Source organism: Polyodon spathula, chromosome 10 (assembly GCF_017654505.1).
Source record: "Polyodon spathula isolate WHYD16114869_AA chromosome 10, ASM1765450v1, whole genome shotgun sequence".
NCBI lineage: Eukaryota > Metazoa > Chordata > Actinopteri > Acipenseriformes > Polyodontidae > Polyodon > Polyodon spathula.
This window is the reverse complement of record NC_054543.1, coordinates 44,674,642-44,697,024: the sequence shown is the minus strand read 5'-3', so window position 1 is coordinate 44,697,024 and position 22,383 is coordinate 44,674,642. Positions and strand designations below refer to the sequence as shown.

Here is a 22,383-nt window from a genome sequence, read left to right as displayed (position 1 = left end):
CCTGTTCAAGCTTGTTAACCCGTGTCTGTGCTTCTGCGAGTCTGACACAGGAATATCAGCTGCATTTTCAGCACTGCCCCGAGAATATCTTGCAGTCTTCTCTTCCGAGGTACCTCAAGAAAAGGAAGAGCTCTGGGCTGGTTGGGGACACATGAGGGTTAAAAGCCCCCACACCTGAATACATTCTGATTTGTCAGTGGCCTCCCCTCCCCTCCTCCTTGTCACGGGTTACTGATCCTCTAGTCCCCAGGCTTTACTAATAGCTTTACTGCCAGCAAATCCTTCTTCAATATTTATAACTCGCCCCGCGCTCCCAAGCCGAGTGTTTAGTGGCAGCATGCTAACAGCAGCTTTCATCATGTCAAACAGAATTACAGGAGGACTGGTGGCTGGAGGGTTTGTTAGTGACTGAGGGGCTGAGCAGCTCAAACTCCCCCCCTGACTGACAGGCCAGACTCTTGATAGACAGGTTGCTTGCATCTGGGCTGATGAACACCCCCAGCCCCCAAAATCAAACTTGCAAAAGCAATGCTCATTGCAATTTTAAGATGGTACATTTCCACAGTCCTCTCCTGGAAAATATTGACAGTATTCAAATGCAATTGTTTAACAGGTGTGCAGGTTATTTGTTTTTTTTTAAGCCTCATTTCCCAAAAACTACATTTGCATATAATAAAAAAATAGGTTTTCAACTCCACCTTAGATGTTTATGTGTTTGTATTTTGAAAAATAAAGACAGCACTTTTTCACTGTTTGGAGTTGAAACTGCTGTGTAACAACGCTGAGGGTTATATTGCACTCTGTGGGTGAAAAGCAGTCTTGGAATGAGAAGAATATAAACAGTAACGTGCATCATGTGTTCACTGGGACCTGTTTCATCTCCTTGGAGCGCAGGTGCACTGGATCAGTATTGCACTGGCCGGTCAGAAGCGGTTGTGTTGTAGTGAGATGGGTCTCAGAAGTTCAGTTGGGTCGGTGATCTTGAGATAGTGTGAGACATGTGATCCTGTGGTATTGTGAGACGTATGATCCTGAGATAGTGTGAGACGTGTGATCCTGTGATAGTGTGAGATGTGTGATCCTGTGATAGTGTGAGATGTGTGATCCTGTGATAGTGTGAGACATTTGATCCTGTGATAGTGTGAGATGTGTGATCCTGTGATAGTGTGAGACGTTTGATCCTGTGATAGTGTGAGACGTTTGATCCTGTGATAGTGTGAGACGTTTGATCCTGTGATAGTGTGAGACGTTTGATCCTGTGATAGTGTGAGACGTTTGATCCTGTGATAGTGTGAGACGTTTGATCCTGTGATAGTGTGAGACGTTTGATCCTGTGATAGTGTGAGACGTTTGATCCTGTGATAGTGTGAGACGTTTGATCCTGTGATAGTGTGAGACGTTTGATCCTGTGATAGTGTGAGACGTGTGATCCTGTGATAGTGTGAGATGTGTGATCCTGTGATAGTGTGAGACGTGTGATCCTGTGATAGTGTGAGACGTTTGATCCTGTGATAGTGTGAGACGTTTGATCCTGTGATAGTGTGAGACGTTTGATCCTGTGATAGTGTGAGACATTTGATCCTGTGATAGTGTGAGATGTGTGATCCTGTGATAGTGTGAGATGTGTGATCCTGTGATAGTGTGAGACGTGTGATCCTGTGATAGTGGGAGACATTTGATCCTGTGATAGTGTGAGATGTGTGATCCTGTGATAGTGTGAGATGTGTGATCCTGTGATAGTGTGAGACATTTGATCCTGTGATAGTGTGAGACATTTGATCCTGTGATAGTGTGAGATGTGTGATCCTGTGATAGTGTGAGACATTTGATCCTGTGATAGTGTGAGACATTTGATCCTGTGATAGTGTGAGACATGTGATCCTGTGATAGTGTGAGATGTGTGATCCTGTGATAGTGTGAGACATTTGATCCTGTGATAGTGTGAGATGTGTGATCCTGTGATAGTGTGAGATGTGTGATCCTGTGATAGTGTGAGATGTGTGATCCTGTGATAGTGTGAGATGTGTGATCCTGTGATAGTGTGAGACGTTTGATCCTGTGATAGTGTGAGATGTGTGATCCTGTGATAGTGTGAGACGTTTGATCCTGTGATAGTGTGAGACGTTTGATCCTGTGATAGTGTGAGACATTTGATCCTGTGATAGTGTGAGACATTTGATCCTGTGATAGTGTGAGACGTGTGATCCTGTGATAGTGTGAGACGTGTGATCCTGTGATAGTGTGAGACGTGTGATCCTGTGATAGTGGGAGACATTTGATCCTGTGATAGTGTGAGATGTGTGATCCTGTGATAGTGTGAGATGTGTGATCCTGTGATAGTGTGAGACATTTGATCCTGTGATAGTGTGAGATGTTTGATCCTGTGATAGTGTGAGACGTTTGATCCTGTGATAGTGTGAGATAGTGTTTGATCCTGTGATAGTGTGAGATGTGTGATCCTGTGATAGTGTGAGACATTTGATCCTGTGATAGTGTGAGACGTTTGATCCTGTGATAGTGTGAGATGTGTGATCCTGTGATAGTGTGAGACGTGTGATCCTGTGATAGTGGGAGACGTTTGATCCTGTGATAGTGTGAGATGTGTGATCCTGTGATAGTGTGAGATGTGTGATCCTGTGATAGTGGGAGACATTTGATCCTGTGATAGTGTGTGATCCTGTGATAGTGTGAGATGTGTGATCCTGTGATAGTGTGAGATGTGTGATCCTGTGATAGTGTGAGATGTGTGATCCTGTGATAGTGTGAGATGTTTGATCCTGTGATAGTGTGAGATGTGTGATCCTGTGATAGTGTGAGACGTTTGATCCTGTGATAGTGTGAGACGATTTGATCCTGTGATAGTGTGAGACGTTTGATCCTGTGATAGTGTGAGACGTTTGATCCTGTGATAGTGTGAGACTGTGATAGTGTGATCCTGTGATAGTGTGAGATCCTGTGATAGTGTGATCCTGTGATAGTGTGAGATGTGTGATCCTGTGATAGTGTGAGATGTGTGATCCTGTGATAGTGTGAGACGTTTGATCCTGTGATAGTGGGAGACATTTGATCCTGTGATAGTGTGAGATGTGTGATCCTGTGATAGTGTGAGATGTGTGATCCTGTGATAGTGTGAGACATTTGATCCTGTGATAGTGTGAGATGTGTGATCCTGTGATAGTGTGAGATGTGTGATCCTGTTGATGGGTTCACTCTGGATAGTGTGAGATGTGTGATCCTGTGATAGTGTGAGATGTGTGATCCTGTGATAGTGGGAGATGTGTGATCCTGTGATAGTGGGAGACATTTGATCCTGTGATAGTGTTGGTTTATGAGCAGGTATTTTTTTTCTTTTACCAGCTATTTCATAAAGTGTTAGAAAGCCATGGGTTCACTCTGGCTATGAGAGCTTGGCTGAGAGAAACACTGGTCTGGAGTGCAGGGTGGTTAGCAGTGCATCAGCGTGCCGGGGCTGTGGAGGGTGCTCAGAGGGTGTGGGGGACATGCAGTGTGTATTTGCAGTGTGATCCAGTGTGGTAGGGTTATTATTGAGCTCCCACACAGTCTGTGCTCCGGGAAGGGCGTCTCTCAAGCACTTGAGAGGTTTTATCGCTCTGGTTGTTTTTTTCTGCACACGCAGAGCACGGTATGACAGCTATACACAGGTTAAGATGGACTGGAATAAGACAAATCCTTAACAATGATTGGTTGATTACAGTGATATAATGGTGTTGTTCTGATGGAACTCTGTGATGTAACTTTGTTGTTCTGATGGAACTCTGTGAAGTAACTCTGTTGTTCTGATGGAACTCTGTGATGTAACTCTGTTGTTCTGATGGAACTCTGTGATGTAACCCTGTTTTTCTGATGGAACTCTGTGATGTAACTCTGTTGTTCTGATGAAACTCTGTCCCTGTGTTGCTGCAGGTCTCATGATCCCCGTGTTCTGTGTGGTGGAGCAGATGGACACTCCCCCAGATGTGGACGGTCGAGAGGAGCACGCCGAGTTTGTGTTGGTTCAGAAGGACGTCCTCTTCAAGCAGCTGGTGGAGACGGCTCTGCTGGCACTGGGGTACTCCCACAGCTCGGCCGCGCAGGCCCGGGGTACGAGGGTACTAGGGTACTAGCACTATATCATACAGGAGAAACCCATGAGACTGCTTTTCAGAGCTTATTACTCCAAAGAGTACATGACTATAAAAAACACCCGTAACATTAATACATGAGCAAGAACCAACCTCTCACACCTAGACTGTCTCAAACGAAACACCAACCTCTCACACCTAGACTGTCTCAAACGAAACACCAACCTCTCACACCTAGACTGTCTCAAACGAAACACCAACCTCTCACACCTAGACTGTCTCAAACGAAACACCAACCTCTCACACCTAGACTGTCTCAAACGAAATACCAACCTCTCACACCTAGACTGTCTGAAACGAAACACCAACCTCTCACACCTAGACTGTCTCAAACGAAACACCAACCTCTCACACCTAGACTGTCTCAAACGAAACACCAACCTCTCACACCTAGACTGTCTCAAACGAAACACCAACCTCTGACACCTAGACTGTCTCAAACGAAACACCAACCTCTCACACCTAGACTGTCTCAAACGAAACACCAACCTCTCACACCTAGACTGTCTCAAACGAAACACCAACCTCTCACACCTAGACTGTCTCAAACGAAACACCAACCTCTCACACCTAGACTGTCTCAAACGAAACACCAACCTCTCACACCTAGACTGTCTCAAACGAAACACCAACCTCTCACACCTAGACTGTCTCAAACGAAACACCAACCTCTCACACCTAGACTGTCTCAAACGAAACACCAACCTCTCACACCTAGACTGTCTCAAACGAAACACCAACCTCTCACACCTAGACTGTCTCAAACGAAACACCAACCTCTCACACCTAGACTGTCTCAAACGAAATACCAACCTCTCACACCTAGACTGTCTCAAACGAAACACCAACCTCTCACACCTAGACTGTCTCAAACGAAACACCAACCTCTCACACCTAGACTGTCTCAAACGAAACACCAACCTCTCACACCTAGACTGTCTCAAACGAAACACCAACCTCTCACACCTAGACTGTCTCAAACGAAACACCAACCTCTCACACCTAGACTGTCTCAAACGAAACACCAACCTCTCACACCTAGACTGTCTCAAACGAAAACCAACCTCTCACACCTAGACTGTCTCAAACGAAACACCAACCTCTCACACCTAGACTGTCTCAAACGAAACACCAACCTCTCACACCTAGACTGTCTCAAACGAAACACCAACCTCTCACACCTAACACCAACCTCTCACACCTAGACTGTCTCAAACGAAACACCAACCTCTCACACCTAGGCTGTCTCAAACGAAATACCAACCTCTCACACCTAGACTGTCTCAAACGAAATACCAACCTCTCACACCTAGGCTGTCTCAAACGAAACACCAACCTCTCACACCTAGACTGTCTCAAACGAAACACCAACCTCTCACACCTAGGCTGTCTCAAACGAAATACCAACCTCTGACACCTAGACTGTCTCAAACGAAACACCAACCTCTCACACCTAGACTGTCTCAAACGAAACACCAACCTCTCACACCTAGACTGTCTCAAACGAAACACCAACCTCTCACACCTAGGCTGTCTCAAACGAAATACCAACCTCTCACACCTAGACTGTCTCAAACGAAATACCAACCTCACACCTAGGCTGTCTCAAACGTAATACCAACCTCTCACACCTAGGACTGTCTCAAACGAAACACCAACCTCTCACACCTAGACTGTCTCAAACGAAACACCAACCTCTCACACCCTGTCTCAAACGAAACACCAACCTCTCACACCTAGACTGTCTCAAACGAAACACCAACCTCTCACACCTAGACTGTCTCAAACGAAACACCAACCTCTCACACCTAGACTGTCTCAAACGAAACACCAACCTCTCACACCTAGACTGTCTCAAACGACCAACCTCTCACACCTAGACTGTCTCAAACAACCAACCTCTCACACCTAGACTGTCTCACAAACTGTCTCAAACGAAACACCAACCTCTCACACCTAGACTGTCTCAAACGAAACCACCACACCTCTCAAACTCAAACACCACACCTAGACTGTCTCAAACGAAACACCAACCTCTCACACCTAGACTGTCTCAAACGAAACACCAACCTCTCACACCTAGACTGTCTCAAACGAAACACCAACCTCTCACACCTAGACTGTCTCAAACGAAACACCAACCTCTCACACCTAGACTGTCTCAAACGAAACACCAACCTCTCACACCTAGACTGTCTCAAACGAAACACCAACCTCTCACACCTAGACTGTCTCAAACGAAACACCAACCTCTCACACCTAGACTGTCTCAAACGAAACACCAACCTCTCACACCTAGACTGTCTCAAACGAAACACCAACCTCTCACACCTAGACTGTCTCAAACGAAACACCAACCTCTCACACCTAGACTGTCTCAAACGAAACACCAACCTCTCACACCTAGACTGTCTCAAACGAAACACCAACCTCTCACACCTAGACTGTCTCAAACGAAACACCAACCTCTCACACCTAGACTGTCTCAAACGAAACACCAACCTCTCACACCTAGACTGTCTCAAACGAAACACCAACCTCTCACACCTAGACTGTCTCAAACGAAACACCAACCTCTCACACCTAGACTGTCTCAAACGAAACACCAACCTCTCACACCTAGACTGTCTCAAACGAAACACCAACCTCTCACACCTAGACTGTCTCAAACGAAATACCAACCTCTCACACCTAGACTGTCTCAAACGAAACACCAACCTCTCACACCTAGACTGTCTCAAACGAAACACCAACCTCTCACACCTAGACTGTCTCAAACGAAACACCAACCTCTCACACCTAGACTGTCTCAAACGAAACACCAACCTCTCACACCTAGGCTGTCTCAAACGAAATACCAACCTCTCACACCTAGACTGTCTCAAACGAAATACCAACCTCTCACACCTAGACTGTCTCAAACGAAACACCAACCTCTCACACCTAGACTGTCTCAAACGAAACACCAACCTCTGACACCTAGACTGTCTCAAACGAAACACCAACCTCTCACACCTAGACTGTCTCAAACGAAACACCAACCTCTCACACCTAGGCTGTCTCAAACGAAACACCAACCTCTCACACCTAGACTGTCTCAAACGAAACACCAACCTCTCACACCTAGACTGTCTCAAACGAAATACCAACCTCTCACACCTAGGCTGTCTCAAACGAAACACCAACCTCTCACACCTAGACTGTCTCAAACGAAACACCAACCTCTCACACCTAGACTGTCTCAAACGAAACACCAACCTCTCACACCTAGACTGTCTCAAACGAAACACCAACCTCTCACACCTAGACTGTCTCAAACGAAATACCAACCTCTCACACCTAGGCTGTCTCAAACGAAATACCAACCTCTCACACCTAGACTGTCTCAAACGAAACACCAACCTCTCACACCTAGACTGTCTCAAACGAAACCAACCAACCTCTCACACCTAGACTGTCTCAAACGAAACACCAACCTCTCACACCTAGACTGTCTCAAACGAAACACCAACCTCTCACACCTAGACTGTCTCAAACGAAACACCAACCTCTCACACCTAGACTGTCTCAAACGAAACACCAACCTCTCACACCTAGACTGTCTCAAACGAAACACCAACCTCTCACACCTAGGCTGTCTCAAACGAAATACCAACCTCTCACACCTAGGCTGTCTCAAACGAAACACCAACCTCTCACACCTAGACTGTCTCAAACGAAATACCAACCTCTCACACCTAGACTGTCTCAAACGAAACACCAACCTCTCACACCACCTCAAACGAAATACCAACCTCTGACACCTAGACTGTCTGTCTCAAACGTCTCAAACGAAACACCAACCTCTCACACCTAGGCTGTCTCAAACGAAACACCAACCTCTCACACCTAGACTGTCTCAAACGAAACTGTCTCAAACGAAACACCAACCTCTCACACCTAGACTGTCTCAAACGAAACACCAACCTCTCACACCTAGACTGTCTCAAACGAAACACCAACCTCTCACACCTAGACTGTCTCAAACGAAATACCAACCTCTCACACCTAGACTGTCTCAAACGAAACACCAACCTCTCACACCTAGACTGTCTCAAACGAAACACCAACCTCTCACACCTAGACTGTCTCAAACGAAACACCAACCTCTCACACCTAGACTGTCTCAAACGAAACACCAACCTCTCACACCTAGGCTGTCTCAAACGAAATACCAACCTCTCACACCTAGGCTGTCTCAAACGAAATACCAACCTCTCACACCTAGGCTGTCTCAAACGAAATACCAACCTCTCACACCTAGGCTGTCTCAAACGAAACACCAACCTCTCACACCTAGACTGTCTCAAACGAAACACCAACCTCTCACACCTAGACTGTCTCAAACGAAATACCAACCTCTCACACCTAGACTGTCTCAAACGAAACACCAACCTCTCACACCTAGGCTGTCTCAAACGAAACACCAACCTCTCACACCTAGGCTGTCTCAAACGAAAACCAACCTCTCAACCCTCTCAAACGACACCTACACTGTCTCAAACGAAACACCAACCTCTCACACCTAGACTGTCTCAAACGAAACACCAACCTCTCACACCTAGACTGTCTCAAACGAAACACCAACCTCTCACACCTAGACTGTCTCAAACGAAACACCAACCTCTCACACCTAGACTGTCTCAAACGAAACACCAACCTCTCACACCTAGACTGTCTCAAACGAAACACCAACCTCTCACACCTAGACTGTCTCAAACGAAACACCAACCTCTCACACCTAGACTGTCTCAAACGAAACACCAACCTCTCACACCTAGGCTGTCTCAAACGAAATACCAACCTCTGACACCTAGGCTGTCTCAAACGAAATACCAACCTCTCACACCTAGGCTGTCTCAAACGAAACACCAACCTCTCACACCTAGACTGTCTCAAACGAAACACCAACCTCTCACACCTAGACTCAAACGAAACACCAACCTCTCACACCTAGACTGTCTCAAAAACGAAACACCAACCTCTCACACCTAGACTGTCTCAAACGAAACACCAACCTCTCACACCTAGACTGTCTCAAACGAAACACCAACCTCTCACACCTAGACTGTCTCAAACGAAACACCAACCTCTCACACCTAGACTGTCTCAAACGAAATACCAACCTCTCACACCTAGACTGTCTCAAACGAAATACCAACCTCTCACACCTAGGCTGTCTCAAACGAAACACCAACACCTCAAACGAAACACCAACCTCTCACACCTAGACTGTCTCAAACGAAACACCAACCTCTCACACCTAGACTGTCTCAAACGAAACACCAACCTCTCACACCTAGGCTGTCTCAAACGAAACACCAACCTCTCACACCTAGGCTGTCTCAAACGAAACACCAACCTCTGACACCTAGGCTGTCTCAAACGAAAACCAACCTCTCACACCTAGACTGTCTCAAACGAAACACCAACCTCTCACACCTAGACTGTCTCAAACGAAATACCAACCTCTGACACCTAGGCTGTCTCAAACGAAACACCAACCTCTCACACCTAGACTGTCTCAAACGAAACACCAACCTCTCACACCTAGACTGTCTCAAACGAAACACCAACCTCTCACACCACTGTCTCAAACGAAACACCAACCTCTCACACCTAGACTGTCTCAAACGAAACACCAACCTCTCACACCTAGACTGTCTCAAACGAAATACCAACCTCTCACACCTAGACTGTCTCAAACGAAATACCAACCTCTCACACCTAGACTGTCTCAAACGAAATACCAACCTCTCACACCTAGACTGTCTCAAACGAAACACCAACCTCTCACACCTAGACTGTCTCAAACGAAACACCAACCTCTCACACACCTAGACTGTCTCAAACGAAACACCAACCTCTCACACCTAGACTGTCTCAAACGAAAACCAACCTCTCACACCTAGACTGTCTCAAACGAAACACCAACCTCTCACACCTAGACTGTCTCAAACGAAACACCAACCTCTCACACCTAGACTGTCTCAAACGAAATACCAACCTCTGACACCTAGACTGTCTCAAACGAAACACCAACCTGTCACACCTAGGCTGTCTCAAACGAAATACCTGCCGGATTTCGCTTAAGACACTTTTATTTCGATTTTTTTTTAACAGAGCTGCTGTATAAACTATTATCCTGCTGTACCGCACTGAAAACAGAACTCCTCATGCTAAAAGTTCAATTTAGAAAAAAAAAGCAAAAGAACAACAACAAAAAAGCAATCCCCGAAACGCCTGTGTTGTTTTTAATTCCCGTAACGAACACATAAAACTCAGCAGCTCCACCCACAGCCTTCATTCTTATTAAATGAATGCTTTTTGTTTTTTAAACTAAGCGTTTATGTTAAATGAATAATTTCTGGCTTAAATAATACATTTTTCCTCTGTGGTTTACAACCAAAATTATACAGAGTCCATGCTATTTATTTTTTCCTTTTTGAATTGTGTCCTGCATAACTTTTACCCTGCGGTATTTTTAAACATTCCCCCAAAAGAGCCTGTGTCTTTCTTTAATTAACACAGACAATAATCAACTGGGAGATATTGTTTGTTTCAATTAGAATGGCTCTGAAGGGTTTCTATAATAAGCATATATAAAGAGAGATATTTTTAGTCTTTTGATAATTAAACGCTGGCAATAATTTTCCAAAGGGTTCATGGCTGTTGTCATATGTAAGAGATGAAGACACAGCCGTAGGATTGTCATCATGCAGCTTGGGGGTTGGGGCTGGGGTGAGGGACCGAGGACAGGGCGGTGGAGAGTGGGTAGTCCCTGTGGTGTGTCCAGAGGTCAGAGGTTTCCATTGGACGCTGCAGTAAAAGTGCATTCTTACAGAGCGCAACTAGCCTGCAGTTTAACAGTCCCTGTAACTACAGCCCATTGCCTCTTTAATTATCAATCTGGAGTGAGATGAGACCCTTCTAAGAGTCCTCCACGGTAAATCTGCACTATGTAATTACCATAGTTTACTATGATTTACCATGAGTTTTTTTATATGCTTTACCATGCCTCTTTATAACGCTTACCTACACTTTACCATGCTTTCAGCATTCATTTACTACAGGAAATGTGTTATGGGATTTTTTTAGATGCTGTTTAGTTGAGAGATGACCAGGACCAATAACACTGTGTGTGTGTGTGTGTGTGTGTGTGTGTGTGTGTGTATGTGTGTGTGTGTGTGTGTGTGTGTGTGTGTGTGTGTGTGTGCCCCCCCTCCTTGTAAAATGATTTGACGCGGGGTGCCCACCCCCCCCACCCCCCCTCCCCCTCTCCCCCTCTCCCAGGTCTGCAATCGGATCTGTTCCAAAGCCTGAGAACCTTTGAGAATGTTTATTCTAAAATTACAGCTTTAATGAAATTGGGAGACGGGAGAGAAAGCATTTCAGAAAACAATTGCAATGCGGTTTCCAAGCACACCAGAGAGAGAATATAGAGAGACAGCGCAGAGCTGAACGAAAGACTCTCAGAGCAGCATCCTCCTTGCTGGAGCCGCTTGGTGACCTCCCTTGCTTTTATTTTCCACCCCTGCGTTTTACTTGCTAAACCAACAGAGAAAACATTCAAGGACTAAAGACCCCAGGCCAGCTCTTCAGGTCAAACATACTGCACCCTGGTTCAAGGGCTGCTGTCAGCGATCACTTGCACTGTGACAGCCTAACAGCTTGATCCGGTTGTACAGATAGACAATATCCTCGCGGGTCCCGGCTCCCATTGGAAGCAGAGGTTTCCAGTTACAGCTCAAGGGGAGATGCACAGGTCTGATAAAGAAATCCTCAAGACTGATGGGATGTGTACGTTGCCAGCACTGTACTCGACTCAGCAGTGATCCTAATGAGTTTAGTGCAGTTTAGTTCTGCAATTGGAGTTCAGAGAGGGCAAGGGGAAGGAGGTAATGCATGTGTGGGGCTGTCTGTATAAAATCTCCTCAAGCATGGTTATGAAAAATGCACACACTGAATTAGGTGATCTGATGAAGTTGAAACATTGTTTTATAAAGCCCTGCACTGAACTTGGCAGCCTTACTGAAGGACTCTGGTGACCTCAAGGCACCTGAAGTTTAGATTCAAAAAGCATTCCTCTAGGATTCATTTCATTTCTCCTTTTCCAATTAGTTTCCTTATTTCTTTTCTTCTTTTTTCCTTTCATGCCTACGTATCTAACTCACTCACACCCCTGCAAGTTTAATCTCCCATTCACGGATAATTAACACATTGGGATCATTCAGAGACCCTTCACACTTTATCAAGCTGGGGTGTCAATCCAAAACCATTCCAACATGTAAAGACATTGATAATGGCTTCTAGTGTTAATGTTCGGCGTTACATTTATTAGGTTTTTTTTAGTATTTCAGAATGTCACACTGTTGAGTGTTTAATGGTGATGGACAAACAGATTCTGGATCAATGTGTACTGGTTGCATTTGTAAAACAAAAGGTTCGTAAGGCTTGGATATACACTGTGAATGGGAGGGACCAGATCACAAAATACTGCAGGTTGGGACATTTGATTGCAGCTATCGGCGTGTATTAAACAATGATACGTGATTGATTTGCCTCTATAAGTGCTGATTATGTAATGCTCAGCCTTGAACTGCAGGACTGTTTGCTAGTTAAGGGGTTCCTCATAGCACGTGTTTGTGTATCTGCACAGGGATCATCAAGGTGGGCTGCTGGAACCCGCTCCCGATCCACCACCTGAGTGATGAGCCCGAGGCCACAGTGGCGGACATGTTGCAGGACGTGTACCACGTGGTGACGCTGAGGATCCAGCTGCAGAGGTGAGGGGCAGCCAGGAGGAGGCGCCGTCCTCATTCCAAAGCTAAAAACTAAACAAGCTTCTTTTTTTTCATACCTGCTCATTTGCAGTGAGTCTATTAGAGAGTTGTGTTATGAAAGCCTATGACATTAAGAACAACACAAACATTGATTAGACTGTAAAAATCTTGAGGTATTTCTATGACATATCGCCACAGTCAGGGGTCTACCCATGTCACTTGTGAACGTGTCCCGGCTTGGAGAGGTTTGAGAGCCGCTGCTGTACTGTAATCTAATTTCTTTGCCAAGCAGTCTAGTGAATTTTTTGTTGATTTTTTTTAGCCGTGCCAAGCTGGAGGACTTGCCTGCAGAGCAGTGGAACCACGCCACTGTGCGCAACGCCCTGAAAGAGCTGCTGAAGGAGATGAACCAGAGTACACTGGCCAAGGAGTGCCCTCTCTCACAGGTCAGAGCTGAACCAGCACAGCCAGCACACTCCCTGCAATCCTCACTCTGTGTGCCCATCGTACAAGCATAGCAAACAGCAGTACAGCACAGTGCAAGCATGGTGAAGAGTAGTGCAGCACAGTGAAGGCATGGTGAAGAGTAATGCAGCACAGTGAAGGCATGGTGAAGAGTAATACAGCACAGTGAAAGCATAGTGAAGAGTAATACAGCATAATGCAAGCATGGTGAAGAGTAATACAGCACAGTGAAAGCATAGTGAAGAGTAATACAGCATAATACAAGCATGGTGAAGAGTAATACAGCACAGTGAAAGCATAGTGAAGAGTAATACAGCATAATACAAGCATGGTGAAGAGTAATACAGCACAGTGAAAGCATAGTGAAGAGTAATACAGCATAATACAAGCATGGTGAAGAGTAATACAGCATAGTGCAAGCATGGTGAAGAGTAATACAGCACAGTGAAAGCATAGTGAAGTATAATACAGCATAGTGAAGGCATGGTGAAGAGTAATGCAGCACAGTGAAAGCATAGTGAAGAGTAATACAGCACAGTGAAGAGTAATACAGCACAGTGAAAGCATGGTGAAGCCCAGGGAGGTATGGTGCTGATATTTATACTGGTACTAGGGGCCGGGTCATTTTTGCCTGTTTTTTACTGTTGTCAGATTTGTGGCTATAACTCTTTAACTGTAAAGATTACAGGTAAATGGCATACATGAAATGAATATGCACACACTAGGCTTTCATAACAAAAGGGAAATGTTGTGAAACCCACCCTGTTCAATACAGATAACAAAAACCACAGAAAAAGAGATGCTTTTTAGAGAAAAAAAAACATTATTTATTGTTTGTAAAAAATGTTTTAGTATGGCCAGCTCAAATTTGAAAGTGCACAATGAAATTCAACATGTCGGGATCATGGATTGCTTTTTTTCTTTTTTTTTCTTTTAACAATTGGATAAAAAAAATAAAGGAATTATGACCATATATACAAAAAGGACCAAAAGCAACCAAACAAAAAGTGATTAACTGAAAATGTGCAAAAGAAAAAAAAAATTATTCAAATTATTCATCCCAGGCCCCCTGATCATGTGGCACAATATGGATCTGTTCACTGTGGCTTGAATGGCCAGCACGGTGGCAACCATGGCAACATAACTCCAAGCAGCTCTGGTCTTGTGCATCTGATCTACAAACATGAAAAACAAATATGTATTTATCGGAAAATAGGTCCTTGTGCCTTTGATGTTGCCATGTCTCTTATTTTGTACAGATTTTGTGCAAAAGTGTTTGTTTACTGCACGAGTTAGGTCTGTCTTCTGTTCAACAGCAACATTCCAAAACACTGACTTGGTCATCTACCGGAAACACATGAGTAGGACCTCATTTTTCCAATGACATATATCGCAGGGCTGTCTCTCACAGTGCCTGAGTAAAAAGAGTTACAGGGCAGGTCACCGGCGGGATATTTAACATTGGGCTGACCCTAAAAGGTTAAGAAGTATTTGTTAACATGTATTACATAAATTCATTTGTTAACATGTTGATTTCAAAACAGGAAAAGCTGTACTGTCCTTGCATAGTAAATATTTTAATATGTACAGTTAGATAAAAACACAAGCCAGTTGTGGGCTGATAAATCCTATATTATCAAAGTTTAAAGATACTGATAGAAATACCTGACATGTGTATTGCATTCTCCTTTTGATAGGTGCGTGTGTAAAAAAACAAAAAAACCGAGAGAGTAACCCAATGTCTCCCTCGGGTTTAATAAAAGCATTGCCCAGATCCCTGTAGGGCTGAAATTCACTCAGTAATACCGTGCCATATGTGGAAAGCTTATTATGACACCCAAGTGGTTAATATGTTATCGGCAGCAGAAGATTGCAGAGCGGTCTCCCAGGACTGAAACCACACACTCACTGCTGCTGCTTATTAGACTGTTTGTGCTGCTGTAACTGAAGGGGAGGGACAGCCCTTTGTCCTTCATCTGTGTGTGTGTAATCCTTCAGGAGACGGGGGGGTTGAACTGGGATCTCCTGTCCCCTAGTCCTCTGCCCTAACCACAAAGCCACAGGGCTGTGGGAGAGCTGTCAGAGTCAGAGATTTACTAGGCTTCTGACTCTGCCGGGAACAGTTCACAGCTGAAGTACGTTTCCTTTTCCTAAAGATTACACCACCACCACTTCATTTTCTATTTCCTGCTGCTTTACCCATCCACTTAAGTGAGGTTTCCCATGTTTTGGAGAGCTGCAGAGATGCATGGCAGGGACCCAGACTCATAGATCTGTCGAGGCAGGGCTGACTGATCTGGGAGCCAAGGCTGTCACACATCTGCAGCTTCACCCCGGTCATACTGCTATAGACACACACCCCCCTTCTCTCCACCACACACCACCCGCCAATTTCAGAAGTGGGGCTCAGGGGCCCCCAAAGACCCTGCTGTACAACTTTAAACCCCACACAACTTAATTATAATTTGACCCCACAAAAATGTGAATGCTTTAGTTAAGGGATCTGTTATGAGTGGTTGAAAACATAACATTACAAACAGTTAGGGTAATAGCACCCTATTACAATACACATTGAAGATAATTTTATGCTATAACATTTTATAAGAATGTTGTAATATACACTACCACATCATTCATGTATGCAAACAGTATTATAGTCTTATTTATATATTTCAGTCTATTAAGAGTCTATAAAGCCTTTATGACGTGCTTCTTGTGGTGGTGGAGTTGTAGGGTTAGTCAAAGCCTCTTTCTGTCCTCCTCTTTGTTGATTACACCGTTGGAAAGTTCTGTCTGAACAGACAGAGTGATCTGTGAGAATTCTCCTCCAGGAGCTTCTCGGCCAGCTCACAAGACAGTCAGAAAGCTGGAACAGAAGATAAGAACATAAGAAAGGTTACAAGCAAGAGGAGGCCATTCAGCCCAGCTCGTTTGGTTGTTAGTAGCTTCTTGATCCCAGAATCTCATCAAGCAGCTTCTTAAAGGATCCCAGGGTGTCAGCTTCAGCAACATTACTGGGGAGTTGGTTCCAGACTCCCACATGTTTCTGTTCTGAATGCCTTTATCTAATCTCCATTTGTGACCCTTGGTCCTTGTTTCTTTTTTCAGGTCGAAAAAGTCCCTTGTGTCGACATTGCCAATTCCTTTTACAATTTGAAATGCTTGAATCAGATCACCACATAGTCTTCTTTGTTCAAGACTGAATAGATTCAATTCTTTAAGCCTGTCTGCATATGCCATGCCTTTTAAACCAGGAATAATTCTGGTCGCTCTTCTTTGCACTCTTTCTAGAGCAGCAATATCCTTTTTATAGTGAGGTGACTAGAACTGAACACAGTATTCTAGATGAGGTCTTACTAATGCATTGTAAAGTTTTAACATTACGTCCCTTGATTTAAATTCGACACTATGCACTATATATGTCTGAGGATCTTGTTGGCCTTTTTTATAGCTTCCCCATATTGTCTAGATGAAGACATTTCTGAATCAACGTAAACTCCTAGGTTTTTTTTATTCTTCAATTTCAGTATCTCTCATATGATATTTATAATGTACATTTGTATTGCCTGTGTGCAGTATCTTACACTTTCCTATATTAAATGTCATTTGCCATGTGTCTGCCCAGTTCCGAATGATGTAAAGATCATTTTGAATTGCTATGGTGTTTGCCACTCCTCCTATTTTTGTGTCGTCTGCAAATTTAACAAGTTTGCTTACTATACCAGAATCTAAGTCATTAATGTAAATTAGGAATACTGATCCCTGTGGTACTCCACTGTTTACCTCGCTCCATTTTGAAGTTTTTCCTCTAATCAGTACTTTCTGTTTTCTACAAGTTAACCACTCCCTAATCCATGTGCATGCGTTTCCTTGAATCCCTATTGTGTTCAGTTTGAGAATTAATCTTTTATGCGGGACTTTATCAAAAGCTTTCTGGAAATCTAGATAAAGCATGTCATATGCTTTGCACTATCCATTGTCGATGGGGACGTTGGTTTAAGGGAAGCTCATGCTTAATTTACAGTAACGACAGTTCTCCAGATTGCCTTGTGCTCACTTCGGGTCGGCTTACTTACAATTCAACCTAGGTCAGAGCACTGAAATAAGTTCAGAGCCCAGGCAGTGTCCCAGAACAGTGTTGCTGAGTCCTGTCTCCTCTCCACAGAGTATGATCTCCTCCATCGTGAACAGCACCTGCTACGCCAACGTCTCCACTGCCAAGTGCCAGGAGTTCGGCCGCTGGTACAAGAAATGCAAGAAGGTTAAAGGTGAGGAGAGTGCCAGGGGGAGCATGGTACTGACAGGGAGGGGGCGCCTTTGTAACAGGTGGAGGCTGGGCCTGAACCGGCAACCTCGTGCACTGCAAGCAAGCATCTCAACCGCAATGCAAAAGATCCAGGCTCATCTGCATTCGTGGTTTTAGAGCTTTTAACCTCATCTCATCTCATTGAGAGGGGACAGAACCCGTAACGGCAGGGCAGCACACAACACTGCCTGCCACATTCACATGACCATAGCAATGTCTTTGTCTTCATAGCTCTACTGTCTAAGCAGAGAAACTGTGACTCGCTGAGATAGCATGCTTAAAAACATCATGGCTTTAGTTGAGCTCAACATGGTTTGAATTATGTGCTAATGTCTTTTTTAATAAAGTAGTGGGAACTAAACGGTTCCCTCCTAATCAAAACCATAGTTCCCTAAAGTTAAACTCGGGGATTCTGTTACAGATAACCATATATAGTCGGCCCGGCATGAAGAATGTGCCTCTTTACTTAGAAATCATTTTTAAAATGGAGTAATTACACTGTGAACCAGATCAAAGTAAACACAACCCAAAACACAGAATAAAAAGCTCTGTTTGCTGAGAAATAGCTTCGGGTTACAGAATAGCGTTTTTTAGTTTTGTTTTTTGCCTTTCAAAAACAGAACTCAGGGATAGAAAGCAGCCGGCCTGTGAATGCCGCTCATCAGGAACAGATGCAAAAAAGTCTAGAGCAGAAATGCGATTGGACAAAAGAAACCCCCAAACCCCATTGGCTGCTGCGGTTGTCAATCTTTATTAAGTTTAATGAAGATCACGTTTTATTGTAGTAAATCAAGGTCAGGCTCTTTTATGCGGGAAAAGCAGCATGTTTTCCAATTTATTTAGATATATAGGTTTACTATCAATCAATGTATGCTTTTCTGACCATTCCTTTTGCAGCCAATGGTTCATTTCAGCCGATTCTCAAGAGCACATTTAGGTTGATATTCACGCTGTCACAGATAACCCTAGAGGCAGCTGGGCAGGGCTGTGCCTGAACTGGGATCTGGTTCAGCCTGTTAATATCTTTAGGAGCTGGGGGAGCTGTGATTATCCTCTGCAGTCAATGCATCTGCATCGCATGTCATGTGGTAGAGTTTGGATTGACTGGAGTGAGTGTGTGTGTGTGTGTGTGTGTGTGTGTGTGTGTGTGTGTGTGTGTGTCTGTGTCTGTGTCTGTGTCTGTGTCTGTGTGCACGTGTGCACAGTACACTTGTCTGTGTTTGCATGTGAGTACATGCGTTCATGCTTTTGTCTGTCTGTGTGTGTGTACGTGTGAATGCCTGTTTATAAAGGTATTGTCTCTGAAGTTCTTTTTCATGGCTCTTCTGAGATATATGAGATCATTATACCCTGCCTCACCAAGCAGGTACAGAAATAATCTGGCATCTAAACTGGTGAACCCTGGCAGGTAATTGTGCACCAGTGGAAGAGATTCCTATTGTCAAGATCAAACCCTCCCAATATACTGTTCATTGTGTAATGCAGGCTACTTATGAAATTGAGCATTCGCACGTGTCATGCATTGAACTGTGCTCAGTGACTGTAGAGATCTGCCCCCAAACACAAACTTCAGAGCTGGTCCAGTTGGCAAAGGAATTCTAACCAGCTTATCAAGCCTCCCTATGATCTTCTGTCTCCCTCTCTCTTCTCTGCTCTCTACTCCTCTATATCCTCTCTTCTGTACTGTCTCTCTCTCTTCTCTGCTCTCTACTCCTCTATATCCTCTCTTCTCTACTGTCTCTCTCTTCTCTGCTCTCTACTCCTCTATATCCTCTCTCTCTTCTCTACTGTCTCTGTCTTCTCTGCTCTCTACTCCTCTATATCCTCTCTGTCTTCTCTACTGTCTCTCTCTTCTCTGCTCTCTACTCCTCTATATCCTCTCTTCTCTACTGTCTCTGTCTTCTTTGCTCTCTACTCCTCTATTTCATTTCTTTCTTCTCTACTGTCTCTCTCTTCTCTGCTCTCTACTCCTCTATATCCTCTCTGTCTTCTCTACTGTCTCTCTCTTCTCTGCTCTCTACTCCTCTATATCCTCTCTCTTCTCTACTGTCTCTCTCTTCTCTGCTCTCTACTCCTCTATATCCTCTCTCTTCTCTACTGTCTCTCTCTTCTCTACTCCTCTATATCCTCTCCTCTCTCCTTTCCCTCCCTCTTCTCTACTCCCGATGAATCTCACTCCAGGATTGTGGCTTGCATTCTGTTGTAATCAAGGTGTTTTCTCGGGAGAGTTTTTCCTTGGCTGTTAGTGTGATGTTTTCTCACCCTTTTTCATGTCCCTCTTCTTCCACGATGCAGGGGATTACTTAGAGAAGATGTGGGCAGGAAGAGAAAACACAGAAATTAAAGGTGAGAATACTTAGACTTTCCTTGCTCTGAATCATCCCACCAGCGCCCCACTGTTTCCTTCAATAGCCAAGTCAATGTGAATGTGGCTGCTTTAAATGCTTGAAACAGTGTGAGTTAAAAATATATTCCTCTAAGAGACAATGGACCTGTAATTTCTACTATGAGCAACTTTTATGCAAATTGCCTGCTCCATAGTGCATTTATAAAGTGGGCAATTTACCCACAGTGGACATTCGGGCCCATTTCAGCTGTAAAAATGCGATTTATTATAAATCATCTTTACAACATAAGAAGGTAGAACCTGCAATGCAACAAATGGGGTGCTAAAGCTGGTGTAACATGCATGCACATTATAACAGATGAGCAGCAGAAGAGAGTGTGACTGTTTCTTTTCCCATCCCAATACCCTACAGTGGAGAGAGACAACCTGTCTGAATTCTGTGTCCTGGGCCAGCGTCCCTCACACCTGCCTGGCCTGACCCAGCTGAGCTCGCTGGGCGGAGGGGGGGAGCAGCGGGAACCGCAGCAGCAGCAGCAGCAACCGTCCCCTCACAGCCAGCTGCACCACAGCCCCCCCTTGCACAGCCAGGTCCCCCCCGGAGCCACGCTGCAGCCCCTCATGGGCCCTGCAGGCCTGCTCTCACCCCAGCTCAACCCCCAGCTGGTCCGGCAGCAGCTGGCCATGGCACACCTCATCAACCAGCAGCTAGCGGTCAGCCGGCTCCTCACGCACCAGCACCCCCAGGGCATCAACCAGCAGTTCCTGAACCACCCGCCCATCCCGCGCCCTGCCAAGCCCGCGGAGCCCGGCTCCAACCCCAGCGGCGTGGAGGTCTCACCCGAAATCTACCAGCAGGTGCGGGACGAGCTGAAGAGAGCCAGCGTCTCACAGGCCGTCTTCGCCAGGGTGGCTTTCAACAGGACGCAGGTGAGCAGGCGAATGATACACCCCATACTCTACAACATCCTTCTATTCACCTTGCTGCTGAGTCCTCTGCACTGAGGCCGGCATTTCTGTTGTGATTAGGACCCATATTGCTCTCTCTCTTAAGACATAAATAAAATAATTTTGAAGGCTTTGAATAACAACACACACGCTGATTCATGGGCAGAGATCATTTCCTCCTGGCCTTTGGTTTGTTAATAATTGTCACTCGTTTGTGCTTTAAATTGACAGATAGAGATGATCAGAGTGAGTCTGTAGCTGCGAATCTCTAGCCATAAGTCTATACTCATGGCTATATACTCACAGCTATAGACTCAGCTATAGACTCACAACTATAGACTCTGCTATAGACTCACAGCTATAGACTCATGGCTATAGACTCACAACTATAGACACAGCTATAAACTCACAGCTATAGACACACAGCTATAGACACAGTTATAGACTCATGGCTATAGACTCACAGCTGTAGACTGATGGCTATAGACTCAGCTGTAGACTCACAGCTATAGACACAGCTATAGACACAGCTATAGACTCACGGCTATAGACTCACAGCGATAGACTGATAGCTATAGACTCACAGCTATAGACTGATAGCTATAGACTCACAGTGATAGACTCACAGCTATAGACACAGTTATAGACTCACGGCTATAGACTCACAGCGATAGACTGATAGCTATAGACTCACAGCGATAGACTCACAGCTATAGACTCACAGCTATAGACTGATAGCTATAGACTCACAGTGATAGACTCACAGTTATAGACTCACAGCTATAGACTGATAGACAGATAGCTATAGACTCAGCTATAGACTCACAACTATAGACACAGCTATAGACTCACAGCTATAGACCCACAGCTATAGACTCAGCTATAGACACACAGCTATAGACACAGCTACAGACACACAGCTACAGACTCAGCTATAGACTCACAGCTATAGACCCACAGCTATAGACACAGTTATAGACTCACAGCTATAGACACAGGTATAGACTCAAGGCTATAGACTCACAGCTACAGACTCAGCTATAGACTCACAACTATAGACACAGCTATAGACTCACAGCTATAGACACAGCTATAGACTCACAGCTATAGACACACAGTTATAGACTCACAGCTATAGACTCACAGCTATAGACTCACAGCTATAGACACAGCTATAGACTCACAGCTATAGACACAGCTATAGACTCACAGCTATAGACTCACAGCTATAGACACAGCTATAGACTCACAGCTATAGACACAGCTATAGACTCACAGCTATAGACACAGCTATAGACTCACAGCTATAGACACAGCTATAGACTCACAGCTATAGACACAGCTATAGACACAGCT

General features: G+C 44.7%; 1 protein-coding gene across 2 annotated transcripts in view; it reads left to right on the top strand.

Moving 5' to 3' along the window:
* The window catches only part of LOC121322404 (DNA-binding protein SATB2-like), a 59,037-nt gene that overhangs the window by 16,119 nt on the left and 20,535 nt on the right, over window positions 1-22,383 (top strand). For both annotated transcript variants that reach the window (XM_041262318.1, XM_041262317.1), the window contains exons 3-8: window positions 3,925-4,101; window positions 12,841-12,967; window positions 13,287-13,410; window positions 17,595-17,697; window positions 20,031-20,081; window positions 20,495-21,009. In XM_041262318.1, coding sequence (XP_041118252.1) covers window positions 3,925-4,101; window positions 12,841-12,967; window positions 13,287-13,410; window positions 17,595-17,697; window positions 20,031-20,081; window positions 20,495-21,009 — 1,097 coding nt within the window. The remainder of the gene's footprint in view (window positions 1-3,924; window positions 4,102-12,840; window positions 12,968-13,286; window positions 13,411-17,594; window positions 17,698-20,030; window positions 20,082-20,494; window positions 21,010-22,383) is intronic.